The sequence below is a fragment of the Genypterus blacodes genome, unplaced genomic scaffold, assembly GCF_046128005.1.
Source record: "Genypterus blacodes isolate CSIRO-AG114 ecotype Tasmania unplaced genomic scaffold, CSIRO-AGI_Gbla_v1 ptg000023l_1, whole genome shotgun sequence".
In the NCBI taxonomy this organism is placed as follows: domain Eukaryota; kingdom Metazoa; phylum Chordata; class Actinopteri; order Ophidiiformes; family Ophidiidae; genus Genypterus; species Genypterus blacodes.
Genome location: NW_027466836.1, coordinates 464,772 through 483,435, shown reverse-complemented (window position 1 = coordinate 483,435; position 18,664 = coordinate 464,772). Strand labels below are relative to the sequence as shown.

General features: G+C 47.3%; 1 protein-coding gene and 1 long non-coding RNA gene across 2 annotated transcripts in view; both read right to left on the bottom strand.

Moving 5' to 3' along the window:
* The window catches only part of trabd2a (TraB domain containing 2A), a 46,312-nt gene extending 36,585 nt beyond the window's left edge, over positions 1 to 9,727 (bottom strand). Inside the window, exons 1-2 of the mRNA XM_076143315.1 lie at positions 8,880 to 9,727; positions 7,723 to 8,283 (exon numbers count right to left, since the gene is read on the bottom strand). Coding sequence (XP_075999430.1) covers positions 7,723 to 8,283; positions 8,880 to 8,993 — 675 coding nt within the window. The 5' untranslated portion in view covers positions 8,994 to 9,727. The remainder of the gene's footprint in view (positions 1 to 7,722; positions 8,284 to 8,879) is intronic.
* Positions 9,728 to 15,082: 5,355 nt separating this feature from the next.
* Positions 15,083 to 17,451, bottom strand: LOC142992833 (uncharacterized). The gene is made up of 3 exons (XR_012961081.1): positions 17,277 to 17,451; positions 15,936 to 16,284; positions 15,083 to 15,845 (listed from the first exon to the last, which is right to left on the bottom strand). It is a non-coding gene; the product is annotated as an uncharacterized LOC142992833 (long non-coding RNA).
* Between the last annotated feature and the right edge of the window lie 1,213 nt (positions 17,452 to 18,664).

Sequence of the window (18,664 nt, the reverse complement as noted above, 5' to 3'; positions counted from 1 at the left end):
ATTTGTGAAACAGTGAATAAAAAAACTGGCTGTGTTTTTTTGTTTTTTCTTAAACACACACATACATACACACACACACACACACACACACACACTCTCTCCTCCTCTTCAACATGAATAAATCCCAGCCACTTAGACCACAACCACAGCACTTTGGGGCTTGGAAACAAGGTCTTTGCTTAACGGAGCTCCAAACACACCTCAGCCTCATGACTTCACTCCAGCAGCCGCGAGACCACCAGTGAACAAGGTCAAGTTTGTACGCTGGCAGGGGCCTCCGAGGCACCAAAGCTCATCGGATTGGAACCAATTTATATCATGTAACAAGGCATTGACAAGATTCCGACGCATTACTGGAAGATATAGAAACCAAACTGTATTCTGGCAGCGGTTTGACATAGGATAATAAATAGCGCGAGGACAATCGAAGGAACAGCAGATAACACTTTGGAAAGTCTATTACTCGTTTCATTGTTTATTTAAAGTCTTCGGGATACAACAAGTGTTTCACAGTCTTCCTCTAACGTGCACGGATGCCTTGTGGGTGGCTGCACTGGACCGCTTCACATGCCAAAACCAGCAGGGTGGTTTGGTTACTGCCAAGTGGCTCCCAAAGCCTCCAAACGCAGACGCTTCCAGTGCTACTATGTCCCTTTTGAACGGTGCAGAAAAACATGGCAACAAGCATTCAGCTATAGAGCGAGGGAGAGAGAGAGAGAGAGAGAGGGGCGAGTGAAGAGGCTCCCTGCCGACCGCCTGCTCTGTAAAACGCCGCCGTCACACTCTGAGGTCCGTAAAGATAAAAAAATCTGCTTGAAGACGCTCTTGGCTCTTGTAAAATCAAACACACTTCCTGTTCTCCTCACGTGTCTCAGCAAACTCTCCTCTCTCACACTCCTCCTCATTCCGTACATAAGACTTCCCGGAGAGTTTCCCAACAATGTGCAACACACTCACTGCCACGACAAACGGGGTGGCGTAGACACACATGTCAGGCGGCGGTTGACGTCACGGATTGTGTCACATCTACTGGGTAACAAGACAAATAGGGTGCAAACAAGGAAGGAACACTGTCACAGCAATTCATTATGATGTCATCTGCATAATGTGAGACTTGGGGAAACGACTGGAGGCCTTTGCTCGTTGGCCAAGACTGAGGAATTACACAACTTCCTCCATTCCTAATCAATCTTCAGTTGGGCCAATCGGAGCAAACGCACGTCCAGCAGAACATCTTGGAACGACCGTGTCCTTGCTTCATAAGACTTCATATTGGATGGGAAGATTAAGCGAATACGGTGGAGAGATGGAGGTTCAGGTCATAACCACGAACACGGCGCCTTCTCCTGTTCAAACATCAGTCAAGTGTCGAGTTTCTAAGGTCTCCATACTGTTTGTGACCCGGCCAAGCCTGTGATAGAGCTGAAGAATGTCTCGCTTTGGCTTTTACATGTCTAGAACCTTCCGTGATGAAGACGTTCCATTTCACTTCAGAGGTGCAGTGTGATATCGATGCTGTGAGGCCTCCCCAGGCTGCACATACCTTCACCAAGGAGACCAGCTATTAAATCTCAGCTTGGGCCACAGAAGCCTTCAAGTGTTACACAACAGGGAGAGCCTGCAGCGTTCTGCAGGGGGATCCTGCTATACGCCATCGCTACGTATACTCTCTAAAGATCTAAGCTACTTTCTTTTGGCGCAGCTTTGGCAACGTCCGCCTCACCGATCGGCTTTCATTGAAATATACTTAGAAGACAGGAAAGACGATGATGGATGATGGAAAATCTGATTTGTAAGATCGTTTTACTAAATAACAGCAACACAGAGGCGGTTTGCTCAGATTACACAAAGATCTGCGACGGTTTAAACCTTTCTGAGCAACTTACAGTCTGAGGGAACGCCAAGCGATACGTGAGCCAGGGTGGATTCTTCCGTGTCCTTATCACTCAGGTACATGGAATATCAGATCACGCTCTTCCCTAACATGTTATAGAATACAGCCGGTGAAAGCGGATGGAGACGAGTGCCAACATAGCGGCGCCGCCTTTGAGCTGCACGTTACTCCCCCTGAATGTCTTGATTTGGAGTTTGTGTTCACCTAAAAATCAAACAGGTTGCGGGTTTGACGCTCGGCATCGGTCCTTCATCCGGTTTTTCCATTTTTAACCCTTGAAAAGTACCCCTGCAAAACAACTGATGCATCCCCTTGTCCCCACATTTATGTCCCAAAGAATATCTTAGCTGATAAGAACAAATACAATCTACAACGGTATTGATCTCCTCTTCTATCATCTAAGAAGACCATCAATCCAACCAGTCCAGTCCTCTGTTCAGTCACTGGCTTGGTGGCGACTCGCTGACAGGCTTCACGCTCCAGTTTCTGGCTGTAAACCAGGACGGTTTCCAAAGTGAGACTGGTATCACGTCTTTGTCTCCGGTGTCGCGTATCCAGACAGATGGACAGATAATGTCTGAGGAAACGCCAGGAGACATCTAATATGGGACTGTTTGGTCAACAGTGGGGAGGAAATCAGGCACCTTCAGTCAGCGTGACGCGAAGCTGAGACGCGAGCGGAACTGTGAGGACACGTTGGAAACACACACACACACACACACACACACACACGCGCATACATATGTACATACACAGAATTGACACATGTTTCCTGTTAAGATCTCTTGTTATGATATCAACTTGGATGCAGCAAAGTACTTTCAGAATCAAATGTCCTCTTGCTTCATTATTTGTCTATTTAGTCAATGACCAGTCGAGGTCCGGACGATGATTTGGCACCAGATGAGTATTTTTGATCAAATACCTTTGGGAGCTTGATAGATTTGTGTGCGTTTCTTGTGATCTTTGAGTTTTTTTGGCAGCGATGCCTGCACATATAGGATTTCATCACCGCCGGCTATTCTGCTCCGTATGCACCATCAGTGAATAACTACAGTGCATCGTCGTGGTTCTGTTCAGCGAGACAAATGAGCCCTAATCAAATTTGTAGTGAAATAAGAGCGATTTATAGGAAACACTGGCATGCAAACACACACACACACACACTCTCTTTCTCTCACGTGCAGCACATACACAACACAAATATGCAAATGCTCACAGAGACAAAACTGCTTCCACATGTGCACACAGACCCTGGTGCACACACACCGTGCACACACACCTCCGTCACTGTCGTTCATCTCATTTTGCCGTTTCATCTCATTACCGAAAGCATCCAGACCGATTGCCCCTCTGTGGGCAAACTCTGCAAACGTGTGGCAGCTCGCCCAAAGCCGTGCCCACGCCGCGGCTGGAAAATAAGGGCGGCCATTGTGCCGACCGGGAACTCCGACTCGGCTTTTCAAAGCATTTACATAACCCACACACTTAGCGGTGATTACAGCTCAGACAGACGCGGGTGTGGGAGTTTGGAGATGCTCACGCTTTGTGACAGCGTCTGTCCCGTCCAATAGGCTTGGGGACAGAGTGAGCCCTCGCCTCGTACGCCACCTCTCAGATCTGCATGATGTCCTGAGACACTTTCCCATGAATTTGCTGATTCAAGGACAAAATGTACTTTGATTTATTCACTGCTAATATACACAGACCCAGCATGCGAGACAGCTTTGTGCTTCAGGCTCTCGGCGCTGAAAAACGTCTCGTGACCCCGGAGTCAATCTGCGTTGCATCAAAGGAGGAATTAAACACTTTTCAGTCCCAAAGTCCTGACAGGTATCATTTCTGGAGCAGGACACTGGCAAATATCAAATGTAAAAGTTTGGTTTGGGCCTGATGTGCTTATTATAGCCACATTTAAACAACATTCTTCTGAAATTGGGCAGGGAAATGTCTAGATTGCAGACAGGCTGGAGGATATGATAATTGGGTTAAAATGGCCAGAGCTCTGGAGGCTGCTTCACGCTCAGTTTCACATCAGGCAGAAGTTGTGTTTGCTTTCGGTTAGTAAAATAATTTCCTCATATCTTGTGCGTCTCTCCGGGCAAAGAGGTGCACAGGAGAGCGAGAGGGAGGGAGGGGGGAGCAGGGAGAGGGAGAGAGGGAGAGAGGGAGAGAGGGAGAGAGAGAGAGAGAAAAAAACTAATTTTTCATCCAACAGAAATATTTTTCATACAAATCCGTCTGAGCCTAAAGCAGCAGTTGGAACTAATCACACACTAAATGAGAACTCAACTGTGTTTTCGGGCCGACAAAGCTGCATTTTTCTGAGGTTATCAGATGAGTTCTGTTTGGGCTGCGTCAGGTTCTTGGCCGGTGGAACCAGAGAGCCTCAAATGAAAGCCGCCGTGTTGTCAAACAGAAGGAACGCCGGGACGTGACGAAGGCGACAGCAGCACGGCTTCCCGCTCTAATGGCCGCTTGCCGCAGCTCCACGTCCGGGCCCGGCTCGTCCTGCTGGTGAATGAAGCCAACGCATTCCTGCCCTGTTCTCATAGGCGTACACTGAGACCTGCATTCATCACCTCTGCATGCACCATTACTCCCAGTGATGGAGGAAAGAAACAACACTTTCATTAGCAGGTCCGCTCCACTGAGGTGTGGAATGTCCTGTGGGTTGTGACAGAGAAAGCGCTCCTTCATGCCGCTATTGTTGTGCTCCAAAAGCTCACTTAGTGTAATGGGCCCGACTGAGCCGCGCATCAAAAGATGAGGGGCGCCGAGCGGGAATCAGGGCAGTCATGAGAGATCGGAGGAAAGGAAATGTACTCGGAAAAATGAGCTCAAAGGGCCTAAACCATGCTGACAGACAGACGGACTGGCTCACGTGTAGACTGACCGCGTTTAGAACAACCCGTTTTTTAACAAAACACTTTGGTTCCTCTTCAGTTTCACTCAAAGAATGTCTGTCAAACATTTTCGTCAATTATCAAGTAAAAACCTCAAATTTTGCTTCTTAAAAGTGTAGATTTGCTGCTTCTATCTGCAGTAAAGTGAATATCTGTGGAAGCTTTTACTGATATTTACATATTCATGAGTTGCAGCCCTTTTGGTGTCTCACTTAAAACACTTGAGGAGCTCCATATTCTCAGATCTTCGTCTGGAAAAGAAGAGGGGGACCAATGGAGAGGGAGACATCGGGAGCGACTGTGCCACCGCAGACCCTCAGCGTTCGTGTTCATGCTTCACATTACAAACTCAAGTCATTCCGCAGCATCACCAGTCTGACGATCGTGCCGACACAACGCCAGAACACAAAGAACGCGGAAAAAATGCCGACTCGGCTTTTCCCCGAGGCCGACGACAAGACGGGAGCCGTATACGGTTTCACATCAAATGAGCTTCTCCTTCCAACTTTACTTCAACCGTTGAAAAACAATTAGCATTTTAAACATCTCTGCGTGGAGACAAGCTGGTATCCGTCTCTTTCCGCAGTAACGGCGTCTGGCAGGAACGCGGTGCTGCTGATACCGCTTCAATACGTCAAATATCTTATTTTCCTTTTTACCTCTGTTGAACTTCACGCTCCGCTTCACGCCTCAGCTGTAAATGGCCAGTGAAAACACAGACTCTTACAGCCTGTGACTAGGCTTCTCTATAGTCACGGCCTGATAAAACACAGCGCTCCGTCATGAGTGGCTGCCATGGCGGCGGCATTGTTTTACCAAGAGGTAGTATCTCACTCGTCGCCCTCTATCTGTGCATCTTACAGCTGAGTTGAGCTGAAAAGGCTTTCAAATGGGAATTGTGCTTTTCAGCGACGCGTCCAAAACTGGGAAGGAAAAAGAGTGTGAAATAGAGAGTGGGCCGCTTGAAGCCAGCAGGCCGGGTCGTCCATCAAACTGCTGCTGAAGAGATGGAGGCCCAGTGTGGAAATTATGGAGCGTGATGCTGTGTTATGTTGCTGTGGTGTCAGACTCAGACTCAGACTCAGACTCAGAATCAGGATCTGGACAAGTTGGGTAGTGAAGTTTAGTTAGATGGTAAAGTGTTACCCTATGACCTTTGACCTTTGACCTGAAACTGATCTCTTTCCTACTTCCGGGCGGCTTCTCACATCAGCTCACAGCTTGTGTGGTGAAGACCCAACTGAGCGCCAAATATCTTTAAATTGATCCAACGTCCAGATTAGAATAACAAAAGTGACCTTGTTCGGGTGCAATTCAGTGTAATTTTGTAAACTCTCTGTCACTCTTACAGTAAAATACGATGAAAAACCAGATCCTGTACGTCTCTGTACATACACAAGTCTGCTTAGGAGGAAGCTCGCTATGTGTCCTCGAACGGCGTGCATGCGTGAGGTTTCCTGCGATTACAAGCCAGCGGAATGGTTACGTGCTGGAGTAAATCAAGTTAGTCTTGCGTAACCTGGGACCTTCACACTGACGTCCATTCATGCCGATTTCACTCAGATTGCGGCGTTTACGTGACATCTGAATCAAACCACTTATTGCCTTCATCTGATTACAACCCAAGCTCTATCGTGCGTGTAAACGTGCCGCCTGGAAGCTCCGGGATGGGAATTTTCCCTCCTCCGTGTAACTCCGATCCCAGATTCCAGCCTTCTTGTTTGAGTAACCATAACTCTCAGGATTATTTAGAATAACAGAATGAAAAAAAAAGCTGCATTAGATCTGCCAGAAGATGACTGCATGAGAGTACAGCAGACAAAAGGAATGACTTCAGTGTTTACCCTGAGTGGATGCGATTCCCTCAGAGGTCTGAAGCTGGATCGCTTATTTCATTCATCATCTATACAAACAACCAACAAGAGAAGAAAAGCCATTCAACAACACGCAGCGTGAATACCGTGAACCGTCCTCTATCACGGCTGACACTTTGTATCTGCAACATCCAGGGAAAGAATGCGGATGAAAGTGCAGCCGGGGCGGTTAGAGGAGAGAGTTATGGTCTCTGGGGCCAACGAGCCCCCGCTTTAAAATAACAACACTTGAAGCTTCTGGGTGTTAAGGGCTAAACGGTCAAGTGTAATCCCCTTAGCTCCCAAACAGCATTAGAAGCAGCAGAAATGCCTCAATAATACGAAACATGATTTCATAGTGAGTGCTGCCTTTGAGAGATGTTTGTAGAAAGGGAAAGGGGGTCACTGAGGGCCACAGGCAGACAGGCGGGCAGACAGGCGGGCAGACAGACGGGCAGACAAGGCGACTTAAGTGCGCCGGCGTGAAGAACAAGGTTTCTTTTTTTGGGAGGGCTGATTTCAGGGCCGTGGCCATTAGGATCCATTTTTCTTTAATAACAAAGGACGTGGTCGAGCACGGCCGACTGTTTGCACAGCTGATTATGAACGCTACACCTTCTGCAGGAGGAGGAGGAGGGAGGAGGGAGGAGGGAGGAGGAAGCGGGGGATTCTGCAGGCCACTTTCAGAGCAAGAAAGAGAAAAACTATACTTCAATCCACACAGCAGCGAGTATTTCAGGCCTTTCAACTCCTTCAAATGAAGTGTTTCAAGAGGCTCCATGTGACGTTTACTTGATTGAAATAATAGGAAACCGCAGCATTGACCCCCCCCCCAGACCAAACAACATTCTTACTACATGTGCAGACATTCGCTACCGAAGTACGTTTACAATCACTCACATTCCCAAAGCGACACACCCGTTTCCCTCCTCATCCACACATCGGAACACAGGGAAAAATCAGGAATTCCCAACACAGAATTTTCCTATTTTCCCTCCTGGTTCTTTTCTGTAACACCTGCACATTGGTGATGATGATGATGATCTCACTGTGTGACCCTCAAACTCACCTGGGAGAAGTTGAGCCCGTTGAGCGGATGGCACTGCTCCTCCACCTTCTCCACGGCGCCCGTCACCTTCCTCATCCTCTCCGCCTCCTGGGCCAGATACAGGTCCAGCACCGGCACGCCGCGGGTCTTAATGTCCGCCTCCGTCAGCGAGTTCACCATCAGCATCACCCAGACCGGACGCTTCCTCTCCCAGTTCCCAGCGATGGCGTTGAAGAGGTAATCCGCGTAGAGTCCTTTCCCTCTCTGATCCGGCGTCATCCAGGACGGCATCATGAGTTTGACGTACTCCAGGTGTCTCTTTAGTCTCCGATAGATGTCCCTGGGTAGGACGTCCTGGAGGTTCTCGCCCTGAGGAAGCAGCTGACAGCTGGTCAGAGCCGAGATGGTGTAGGGATCAGTGAGGTCCAGCTCAAAATACACAATGTTGCTCTCCTGGAAGGCCTGCTTGGAGTTTTCCGGGATAAAGTCCCAGACACGCGTGTAGGGAACATGGATCGTCCCGTAGAAATAAGAGGGCGGGTCCCGTTTGATTGTCCACAAGAAGGAGTTCAGGTCAGTTTGCTGTGGGGGGAAGAAAGGAGACGGTGGATGCATTGGTGGGAAAACAGGAAGACGGTGTTAAGACGTTAAGCCATTGAGGTTGTTGTCGTTAATGAAAAGTCCGTCTGACACCAAACAACAGGCGAGCACTTTGTCTGCCAGGCTGTTTATTGGTCAGGCTGCTAACTTACTGATAATGAGTTATTAACAGGCCACTTAGGACCCAAGTGCCAAACAAGCAATACACATGTCAGCGTTTGTCAGGCTGCTGAGAAGCAGAGCAGACCAATGTGATCAGAGCCAATTCAAACAGAATCACTCACTAAAACACCAACCAACTAAGTAAAAAACAGCAGAAATAGGTTGAATAAAGCCTCTTTGACTGTGGAATCAGGGGATCAGAGCTGTTTGGACCAGATTTAAACTCTCTCTTACTCATTGTAGAGATGTACGAGAAGATGTACGAAACTGATGAAAGGGTCTTGACCCAAAACAACATTAGGCTCATTAGACTGAACACAGTGACTGAACACAGTGACCAAACATGACAAGATAACAGAAGGAAAAATGTCACTTTGAGGCTCTTTGTGTTCCAGCTCACATTTACTTTTACTTACTTGTCTGTGGAGCTCGCAGTTGTCGGAGTCCTTCATCCTCCACTGATCTGCTCGAACCAGCAGCAGGAGCCAAGACTGGATCAGGGCGCCCCAAGAGCCCCAAGAGCCCCGCATGGTCTCTCTCTCTCCTGGTGTGTGTGTGTGTATGTGAGTGTGTGTGTTTGTTACTCCGAAACGTGTTGCACCACAGTCCCCACACAGTGTTGTTGTTGTTTTTTATATGCTCGAATCCTACTTCCACAGCGCCGTGCGGTCACGTGAGACGAGCTGACGGGGATCCGCCGGGAGCGCGCCGGACACCGGAGTCATGTTGGGCCCGAGCCGGGGACGCGGTGCGCAGTTCCGTGGGCCGCCGTTTCCACGCGTGTTTGCGGTCATTGATCGGCGGAGGGTCGCGTCATCCTCCCTCAGTCCCTCACTCACACAGCCGGGCTCTGTCGCTCTCTCTCCGCCTCGCTCCGCACCTCCGGCCCGCTCCTCCTCCTCTGCATCGCCTCGTTCTTCCTCCGAGATGTTCCGACACTTTTACGCACAAGACTCAAGGAAAACAATAAAGCGGAGCGTCCGAGCAGGTCCGCGCCGAGTCTTCCGCACCTGAGGCCAGAGCGGAGACTCAGGGAGGTTCGGTTCGGTTCGCTAGGTTTCTCTGATGGTTCGCGGTTATACCAACGAGAAGAAAGTGACGATGATTCCAGAAGAAACTGAGAAGAAAAGTTGATCAAAACCAAAACTTTTCTGCAAACTGATCTGCTCCTGCAAACTCTCTCTCTCTCTCTCTCTCTCTCTCTCTCTCTCTCTCTCTCTCTCTCTGTGTGTGTGTGTGTGTGTGTGTGTGAGCGCATCCACTCCACTCTACCTACCCCCTAGGTTGACTGACTGCCTGGCCTGCCCCCCCCCCCCCCCCCCCTTTAAAACACACACAAACACACGCACGCACAAACACACACGCGCACACACTCACACACACACACTCGTAATCTGATTAAACATAACCCCGCCCGCGACGCATCCAGCTCTTTCTCCATTCACACTATTCAATCAAGTCCTTCAGGTCTTTACATGAACTAAACAGGAGCGGAACTAAAAAGAACTGCACAGATGAAGCGTGGAGATGAGATTAGACCTAGACTAGACTTTGAGGCTGAGTTTGGGTCTCCGGGGTCTGCAGGTAAGCAGGGGAGCCAGCAGAGATGCGTGTGTAGATTATCACATCCTGCTAATTGAAGCTTTACAAACCGGAGCCATTAACATGAGAAAACAGCGCAATAACGGCGCTTTGTTCGGTCACACAGGCGAGCATAGAAATGGAACGCATAGAAATCCCGCTGTGACGCTCCAACCAGCATGTGTGCGTGCGTGCCTGCGTGTGCGTGTGCTCAAGTTGCATAACGTGATGGTAGATCTTGCATCCGTGCACACTGAGTGCGTTTGTTGCGAGGTTGATGATGAAGTTTTGCTTCACAGCGTAATTGAGTTTGTAGGTGAAAACAGCTGAGGAAGTGTGTGTGTGTGTGTGTGTGTGTGTGTGTGTGTGTGTGTGTGTGTGTGTGTACACATCTCAATGTACCTTAACATCTATCTATCTATCTATTTATCTATAGGAAAGTTGTCCATACATTTACAAGAGAGAGAGAGAGAGAGAGAGAGAGAGATCTATGTGGTGCGTGCTGTGCTCCGTACCTCCAGCCGCTGGTTCACACGGGGGCAGTGAGCACATGTTGATGTTGTCAGCCGTCTGAGTAAATACACGGCGGCGTGTTGACACGGAGCAGCTTGTTTACGCTCTTTACTGTTTACAGACAAATAAAACATCAGTGGGGACCCCAAAGAAAATCCGATATAAGACAAATGCGTCCAAAAAAATTAGTTCATGTAATATCCCCAGGTGGCTGTATGACGTCGGGAGTGTGTGTGGAGGAGGAGGAGGGGGACATGTTTACACGGTGGACATGAGGACAGACACGCTGTATCAGAACATGCAAACATCCATAGAGACAAACATACATGAGCTGCTCCCCTGGGCGGCCACAGCTCCCCCTAGTGGACAAAGTTATAGTGCCAGTAAGTCCAGTGCAACATGTGACTTCACATCAACAGACAGACAACACTGCTTAATGCAAATACATTACATGGATGCATGAGGAACAGATGAGAGCCAAAACAACACATGGCTTGATTGAAAAGTTCTGAGCCCACCGTAAGAATTTCTATTTCCAGCACAGAGGCAAACATGTAAACACACCACAGCCCAGCGACCCCACCAGGTAGAACAGATAAAGTAGAGCCTGCTGTGTGGGTTGATGTGTGTGTGTGTGTGTGTCGTGTTCGTGTTGCACTGGGTGTTTGTGTTGAAAAAGAAAAAAGAACTCCTACAGCTGCTTCCTCTATAATGTCTGAAAAGGTGGAGAGGCATGTGATTTGTAGAGAGGCAACACACACACACACTCACACACATACACACACACACACAAACACACACACACACACACACACCTGTTCTTTATTTCCATTATCCCCCCACTTAGCATGACCGGGGCAGCTCTATAGAAATACTTATGTGTCATACATCATCCTCCTGGGCTCTGTGTAACGTCAGAGACCAGGAGGTAAAAACCTGTAAACTGCTGCTCTCTTTCATCCTTGATTCCACTTCGTGACAGCGAGTGGAAACGGCACATCGCGGGTCTCGACTTAAGCTCCACGTGAGGTCAAAGGGCAAGCCCGAAGGTCACCCGTTGTGTCAAAACACGGGTTTAGCGTTGTAGGAGGCGGTCAGTGCGTGGAGGAGGCGGTTGGGGCGTGTAGGAGGCAGTCAGAGTGTGTAGGAGGCAGTCAGAGTGTGTAGGAGGCGGCCAGAGCGTGTAGGAGGTCTCCTTCACTTCAAACCAGATGACACGGCAGCATCTCAAATGTTTTTATAATACCTATTTCTTTGTAATATTATGAGGATATTGTGCGTTTCTGTCACAACACAAGGAAACGGCAGCGAGAGCTCTATTCTTCATTTGAAGTAAAAAGCGTCAAATCCAACAATCAAACGCAGGCGACACCTTTCCTCCACCGAGCCCGTCCCCTCCGGTTTGAAGTCTCTTGTCAATACCCAAACTCCATCTGTACATTTCCACTTGAAAGTCTGTTCTGTTTGGCGAGGATCAAACAGCATTGTGATCTTCTGAGGGGCGGCCGGCGAAAAAAAAAAAAAAATCCCCATCTGATTCTGTCTCAGCGCAGGAAAATCTTCAAAAGGATTTTTCGCAATATGGAAATGACCACATATGTTTCATTTTACACAGATTGGGAGCTGGACGCATTTGATCCTGTTGCTTGACCCGCACGCCACTCTCTCTCTCTCCCTCTCTCCCTCTCTCTCTCTCTCTCTCTCTCCCTCTCTCTCTCTCTCTCTCTCTGGATTTCCTCTCATCTTCTCTCTCTGTTGTTCTCCATCTCTGGTGACAAACACTATCTGATATAATGATACACAGCATATGTGATGTATTACTTAAGGCAGAGTGAGACAGAAAATAGAAGCAGAAGACGCAAATGTGTGTGTGTGTGTGTGTCTGTGTTTGCTTCCTATAGTTTACTTCTACGTCTCCGTGCGTAATCGCTCTACAAATCCCTCATGTTTCTATTATTTTGACGCTATCCTGGAGACAGACCACATACGATGCTTCCAGTAAGAGAAGAGAAGAGAAGAAGAGAAGAAGAGAGAAAGAGGAGTTTTCCAGTAAGCTGCATTGTTTCTCTTCACATGACTGAGTCAGTTTACAGATGGTGGCTCATATCGACCATGCTCGGCTCGCTTCACAGCACATTACACCCTGATTGAAAAGACCTGGCACCAATATGTGTGTGTGTGTGTGTGTGTGTGTGTGTGTGTGTCTGACTGGGCCTGTCTGGAGTTCTGTGTGTGTGAGTGTGTGTGTGTGTGTGTGTGTCAGGGTCAGCATAGGTCAGAAAGGAGATATTTCCAGCGCGTGAGGCCAAACCCAGCAGCCTGCACAGACGCTGTTTCCCTCACATTGATTCTGGTTGTTTACCTTTTTGTCGTCCTGATTCTTCATGATCACTTGTTACTTTTTTTTTAAATAATGAATGAAGTCATTTCTATTATTAGCAGCGGTTATTTATTTGCTCTGCGATCTATGGAGCATCAGCTTCACCTTTTACTCCTCTCCTGTGTTTCTGGCTTCATTCATGTGTTTGTGGTCCTGGTTAAAGTGTAACATGGACCAGATGCACTCCAAGAACTCTGTCTGTGTGTGTGTGTGTGTGTGTGTGTGTGTGTGTGTGTGTGTGTGTGTGTGTGTGTGTGTGTGTGTGTGTGTGTGTGTTGGCTCAAGGTGGTTTTCTAACCTGCAGCCCTGCTTTGCTTTGGTCTCCATCTGTTGCTTTTGTTGCGTTTGCCCTTAATTCTGTTTTTGTTTTGCACAGAAATCTCCAAAGCAAAGAGTGGTGAAGCTACAACGCGCAGTACTTTCTCCAGTAGCTGGACAGTAGCTCGGTTATAGCAGTCAAACCACACCCACACACACACAGGTGCTCACACTGAACCCTTAAACATCTCCCAGCCTGCATCACTCTTCCAGGTCACCTCGCTAAGCCTCATGGGAAATGTGGTCCAGATCCGTCACAATGCTACTGCTTTTTTGGATCTCCTCATATCATCTTCCCAGCTTTGAGCACACACACACTTGTGCCTCAACCGCTCATCAGCATAGCTACATTAAAAGAAGTTCTGTTGTTCCCCTCAGGCTTGAGTCTTCAGGCCGTGTGAGCACTAACATGTCTGCTCTCTTGGCCGACGCTGCACAGCTGCGTGAGTGTGAACGAGGCGTGATCCACATCTGGCCTGAGAAGGAGCAGGTGCAGTGTGGATTCATGTGTGTGAGTCCACACACACACAGAGGCAAGACTGGACCCACGTGGACACACACACACACACACACACACGCAGTTTGAAACATCACACTCAAATTTCGACTTTCTTTTGTTCTATAATTACAGTTTTCATCTTTATTGATTTATTTTAACGTCCTGGATTGAGGTGATAGGAACAAACAAAATCTATAAACTGTGATGTAATCCCATCACCTCTGATCTATAGCTTCCCTAACCACACACACACACACACACACACACACAGACCTTGCGGATGTGTTACATCACCTCTCCACAGTTTATTTACGGGCTTGGTGGTCGCGGCGGCGGCGTTGTTATTGTTGATGCTGGCATTCAGTGATGTGATTCTTGTAAACATGTCGGCCTCAGTTTGGCGAAAACAAACGTGACATTAACGCGGAGCGACACACAGAGCGGCGAGTGGCTCAGTGTGCTGGATGTGGTGTGTGTGTGTGTGTGTAACTGAAGCTTTAGTCACACACATCAAAGCAAATATGGTGTTCATGGCAGAACGCGTTTACTGGAAGCTGGAGTGTCTCACTCACACACAGACATGCGCACACACACACACACACGCACACACGCACACACGCACACACACACACACTTTCCTGGGCTCTGTTTGTTATTTATCACACTTTTTATTAAAGTATTTCCCAAGAATATAATAATAATAATAAATAAGTTCCAGCTGTGATTTAGTTTTTGTTTTATCTTGTAAGAAATCTTATTTGAAATTTAACTACAAATAAGCTCTTATTAATAAAGAGGTTCTCAGGGTTTTTGAGTCCATGATCCTCAGGGGGCCGATTCACAAACTGCACTCACAGCATGAAGACACAAGATGAGCGGTTGAGGCACAATTGTGTGTGTGCTCAAAGCTGGGAAGATGATATGAGGAGATCCAAAAAAGAAGTAGCATTGTGACGGATCTGGACCACATTTCCTATGAGGCTTAGCGAGGTGACCTGGAAGAGTGATGCAGGCTGGGAGATGTTTAAGGGTGCAGTGTGAGCACCTGTGTGTGTGTGGGTGTGGTTTGACTGCTATAACCGAGCTACTGTCAAGCTACTGGAGAAAGTACTGCGCGTTGTAGCTTCACCACTCTTCGCTTTGGAGATTTCTGTGCAAAACCAAAACAGAATTAAGGGCAAACGCAACAAAAGCAACAGATGGAGACTGAAGCAAAGCAGGGCTGCAGGTTAGAAAACCACCTTGAGCCAACACACACACACACACACACACACTTTCCTGGGCTCTGTTTGTTATTTATCACACTTTTTATTAAAGTATTTCCCAAGAATATAATAATAAATAAGTTCCAGCCGTGATTTAGTTTTTGTTTTATCTTGTAAGAAATCTTATTTGAAATTTAACTACAAATAAGCTCTTATTAATAAAGAGGTTCTCAGGGTTTTTGAGTCCATGATCCTCAGGGGGACGATTCACAAACTGCACTCACAGCATGAAGACACAAGCTTCAATGAAGGATGTCACTGACTTAAACAAATATGTTACAACTGTGTTTGCAAAGATCAGAGAGAAGCTAAGGACACACTCTCTCTCTGTCCCTTTATCTGCGCCTCTCTCTCTATCTCTGTCTCTCTCCCTCTCTCTCCCTTTCTCGTTCCATCTCTCTCTCTCTGTCCCTCTATCTGCGCTCTCTCTCTGTCCCTCTATCTCTCTCTCTCTCTCTCTGCGTCTCTCTCTCTCACTCTCTCCCTCTCTCGTTCCTTCTCTCCCGCTCTCTCTCCCCTCCCCTCTCTCACTCTCTCACCAAAATCAAAGCCAATCTTCAATCATTTTGATTCATTCGGCAGACAATGATGATGATGATGATGTTTGAGCTCCTTCATCTCTCTGGCATCATCTGCTCTGTGTTAGTGCTGCAGCAGATACGTCCGCGTGTTTGATTCCTTCAGGTTGGGAGCAGATGTGAGAGACGGGCGGCGTGTAAACGTCCCCCGTGGGACAGAGGTAGATATTGATTACAGATTGATCCTGTGGAGGCAGATGAACCTCTGTGGTATCTTCAGCTGTTCTTGGCTCCTTTTCCTGCTCTGCCTGAATGGAAACAACTTCATTAAAGTCTCATCTTTCATCCCCGGAGGAAACGGTCGCCATCGGTCAATGTTTCTGTGTTACACAACTCACCAAAGCCTCGGAACTCCATGAAATATGACTTTATAATGCAGACAGAGTATCTGAGAGTGACGGAGGAAGAGACGTAGAGCCAAGGAAAACACAGGAGATCTGATGTTACGTCTTCTCTGGCAACGTTGCGTTTCTGATCCGGCTTCTTTCACGCCAGGTTTGTTGTTTTTCAGCCCAGATGGTCTAAAAGGTTTCCTCCAACTTTTACACAACCGGAGAAAATCCAGGCCGACTTGGAAACGAGGTCCAGCCAGATGTTTTCCTGCTCTACCTGATCAAAAGCAGCTCACACACCAAACCGTCCTGCGCCTTTATTTGGATCCTTTGTGTCCGATTCAGGAATGTTATTCTGTAAAGGATCAGCACAGTTTGTTAAAAGCTCATCTGCAGAACTGATTTCTCCTCTTCCAGACCTTCATTAGAGGCGAAGCGCTCTTATTCTGAAGGGTTTCCCAAATGACAGAACGAATAAAGGATGAAATAAAGTTTACGAGAACTTAAGGGGAGATTTTAGGGGGAAAATCAAGAGTTTAAAGAGATAAACATCAGCTTGTCAACTACTTTGAGTCTAAACACTGAGCGAGTGGAGTGTGTTTGCACTTAAGGCTGATGTGTGTGTGTTCCCTTCTCACTAATTGAGCTTCTGTGTTAGAGCGATAAGTGCGGCTCTAGTAAAACACAAAATATTCTAAATATTTAGAAACGTGTCATTAACTTTATTACCAAAACTAACAAGTCAAAATGTCATAAAAGGGGGAAATCAAAGCAAGAAGCTACTTTAACACTCTGCAGGTGTGTGTGTGTGTGTGTGTGTGTGTGTGTGTGTGTGTGTATAATGATCGTCAGGTGTAAATGATTACAGCTGATTACTGCGCCTGTGACCGCTGATGCGTTCAGTCTCTCATTGAAAAGGTGGTAAATACCAGACGGTGTTTAAGGAGCAACAACCAAAACCACGCAACTCAAAAGCTTCGCAACCGTAAAGAAGACTGATATTATACACACGGCATTTTCCTCCCAGTCCAAAAGGTTCAAATCTCACGTTACACATCACAACTGGTAAACCCATGTTGCTGGTCATTAGCAATTCCTGAGCTGTAAATTAGCTACTGACCAATTTCCCATTGCGCCTGAACGCAGCATGTGACTCCTAATTCAGCGGCTTGAGGAAGAAGACGTGGCACAAGTTTTCATGCCTTCATCTGAATATGTACTTTTGCTATGAAAACACACATCTACCACATCCATCCTGCCATAGGACACTAACGTCCCAACAATGTATGAGTGTGTAGGTAGGCGGCGGTGTGTGTGAAAGAAGAAATGGAAGCTGCAATGACTCACTCCGCCTGTCACTTGTCCGTAAATCAAGCCGCTCTAGTTTCTCCTGTCTCATCCCGACTTGCGCACACACACACACACACACCTGCACGCCGCCAACGACAACTTCACTCACTTCACACTTATTCCATTAACCCCCGATCTGCATCAGGGCAAAATAGTAGCCGGGGCGAGAGACAGAGAGAGAGGGAGCTAGAGAGAGAGAGAGAGGAAGAAGGAGTGTGAAGGAATGCAGCTGTTCAAACACGGCCTTTGATTTAGCGGTCACGGCACCCAGCATGACTCACTTTGGCTCTACCTTCGTCCCTCTGGTCCAGTGGTTTCTGCTGCTCTATGACTCCCTCTCGGTATGTGTGTGTGTGTGTGTGCGTGCGTGTGTGTGAAAAGGAGAGAGAGCATAAGAGACAGAGTGTGTCTGGCGCACCTGAACTTGAACGTCTCGTCCCATATGATGGGGTAAATCTCCAAAGACGTGCTCCATTTGTGATGCTTGTTAAGTGCAGAGCAACTGCCTGGAAATAAGTGTGTGCAAAGGGCAAAGGTCAACGGCATAGAAAATACGCTAATCCGGCCTGAAAGACGACCGAAAAACAGCTTCTTCGATCACACTGAGGCTCTATTTCATACAGGTTTGTTGGTCTCTGCAGTCGGTCGATCTGATTGCAGGGTTTTTCCAGCAGACAAAACACCTGCAGGGCAGAAAGAGAGACGGAGAGACGGAGGGACAGAGAGACAGAGAGACAATGTGATGAGTGCGTAAAGCCAGCGAGCGGCGGCCTGAGGTCAGCAGGATGTGGCAGCTGACAGCGTCCCACACATGCAGAAATATTCCACCGAGTCCGAGACAGAAAATCGGCTGGAATGTGTTACTAAATGTCAAAAATGCACACTGAGGGAAAACCAGGACGAGGCTCAACCACTGATGTGAAATAACGTTGGAGAGTTACATCACATTTGTTTCTTTTACACTATGGATAAAAGATTTTGATGATTTTGCACTTTGTCGTCTTCATGTCCAGCATAGATGGAATTCCTTGCAGCGACTTATGATGGACATTTGATGATGCAACCGTCTGGAGATGTCAACTCTGCTGCTGCAAGGGTATTTAACATAACTTGTCTTAAGTTCCATCAGCAGTTTGTTTGATATCATCAGATTGACACAGGATCTAAAGGAGGGATTGAGGAAGACAAACAAGAATTTTCTGGAAGCAAGTGAGGAGGAAATGGGATTAATGATTGAACTTCTTTCAATATATTTTTCTGATTCAAAATAGAGAATAAAGAAGAAAAAAAATGTATCTTTGAAAATTATTGCTTTTAATTGATATTTTCTTTAAAAAAAAAAAAAAGAAATCCACCAAAGGTCAAATTGAAAATTCAAGAAAAAA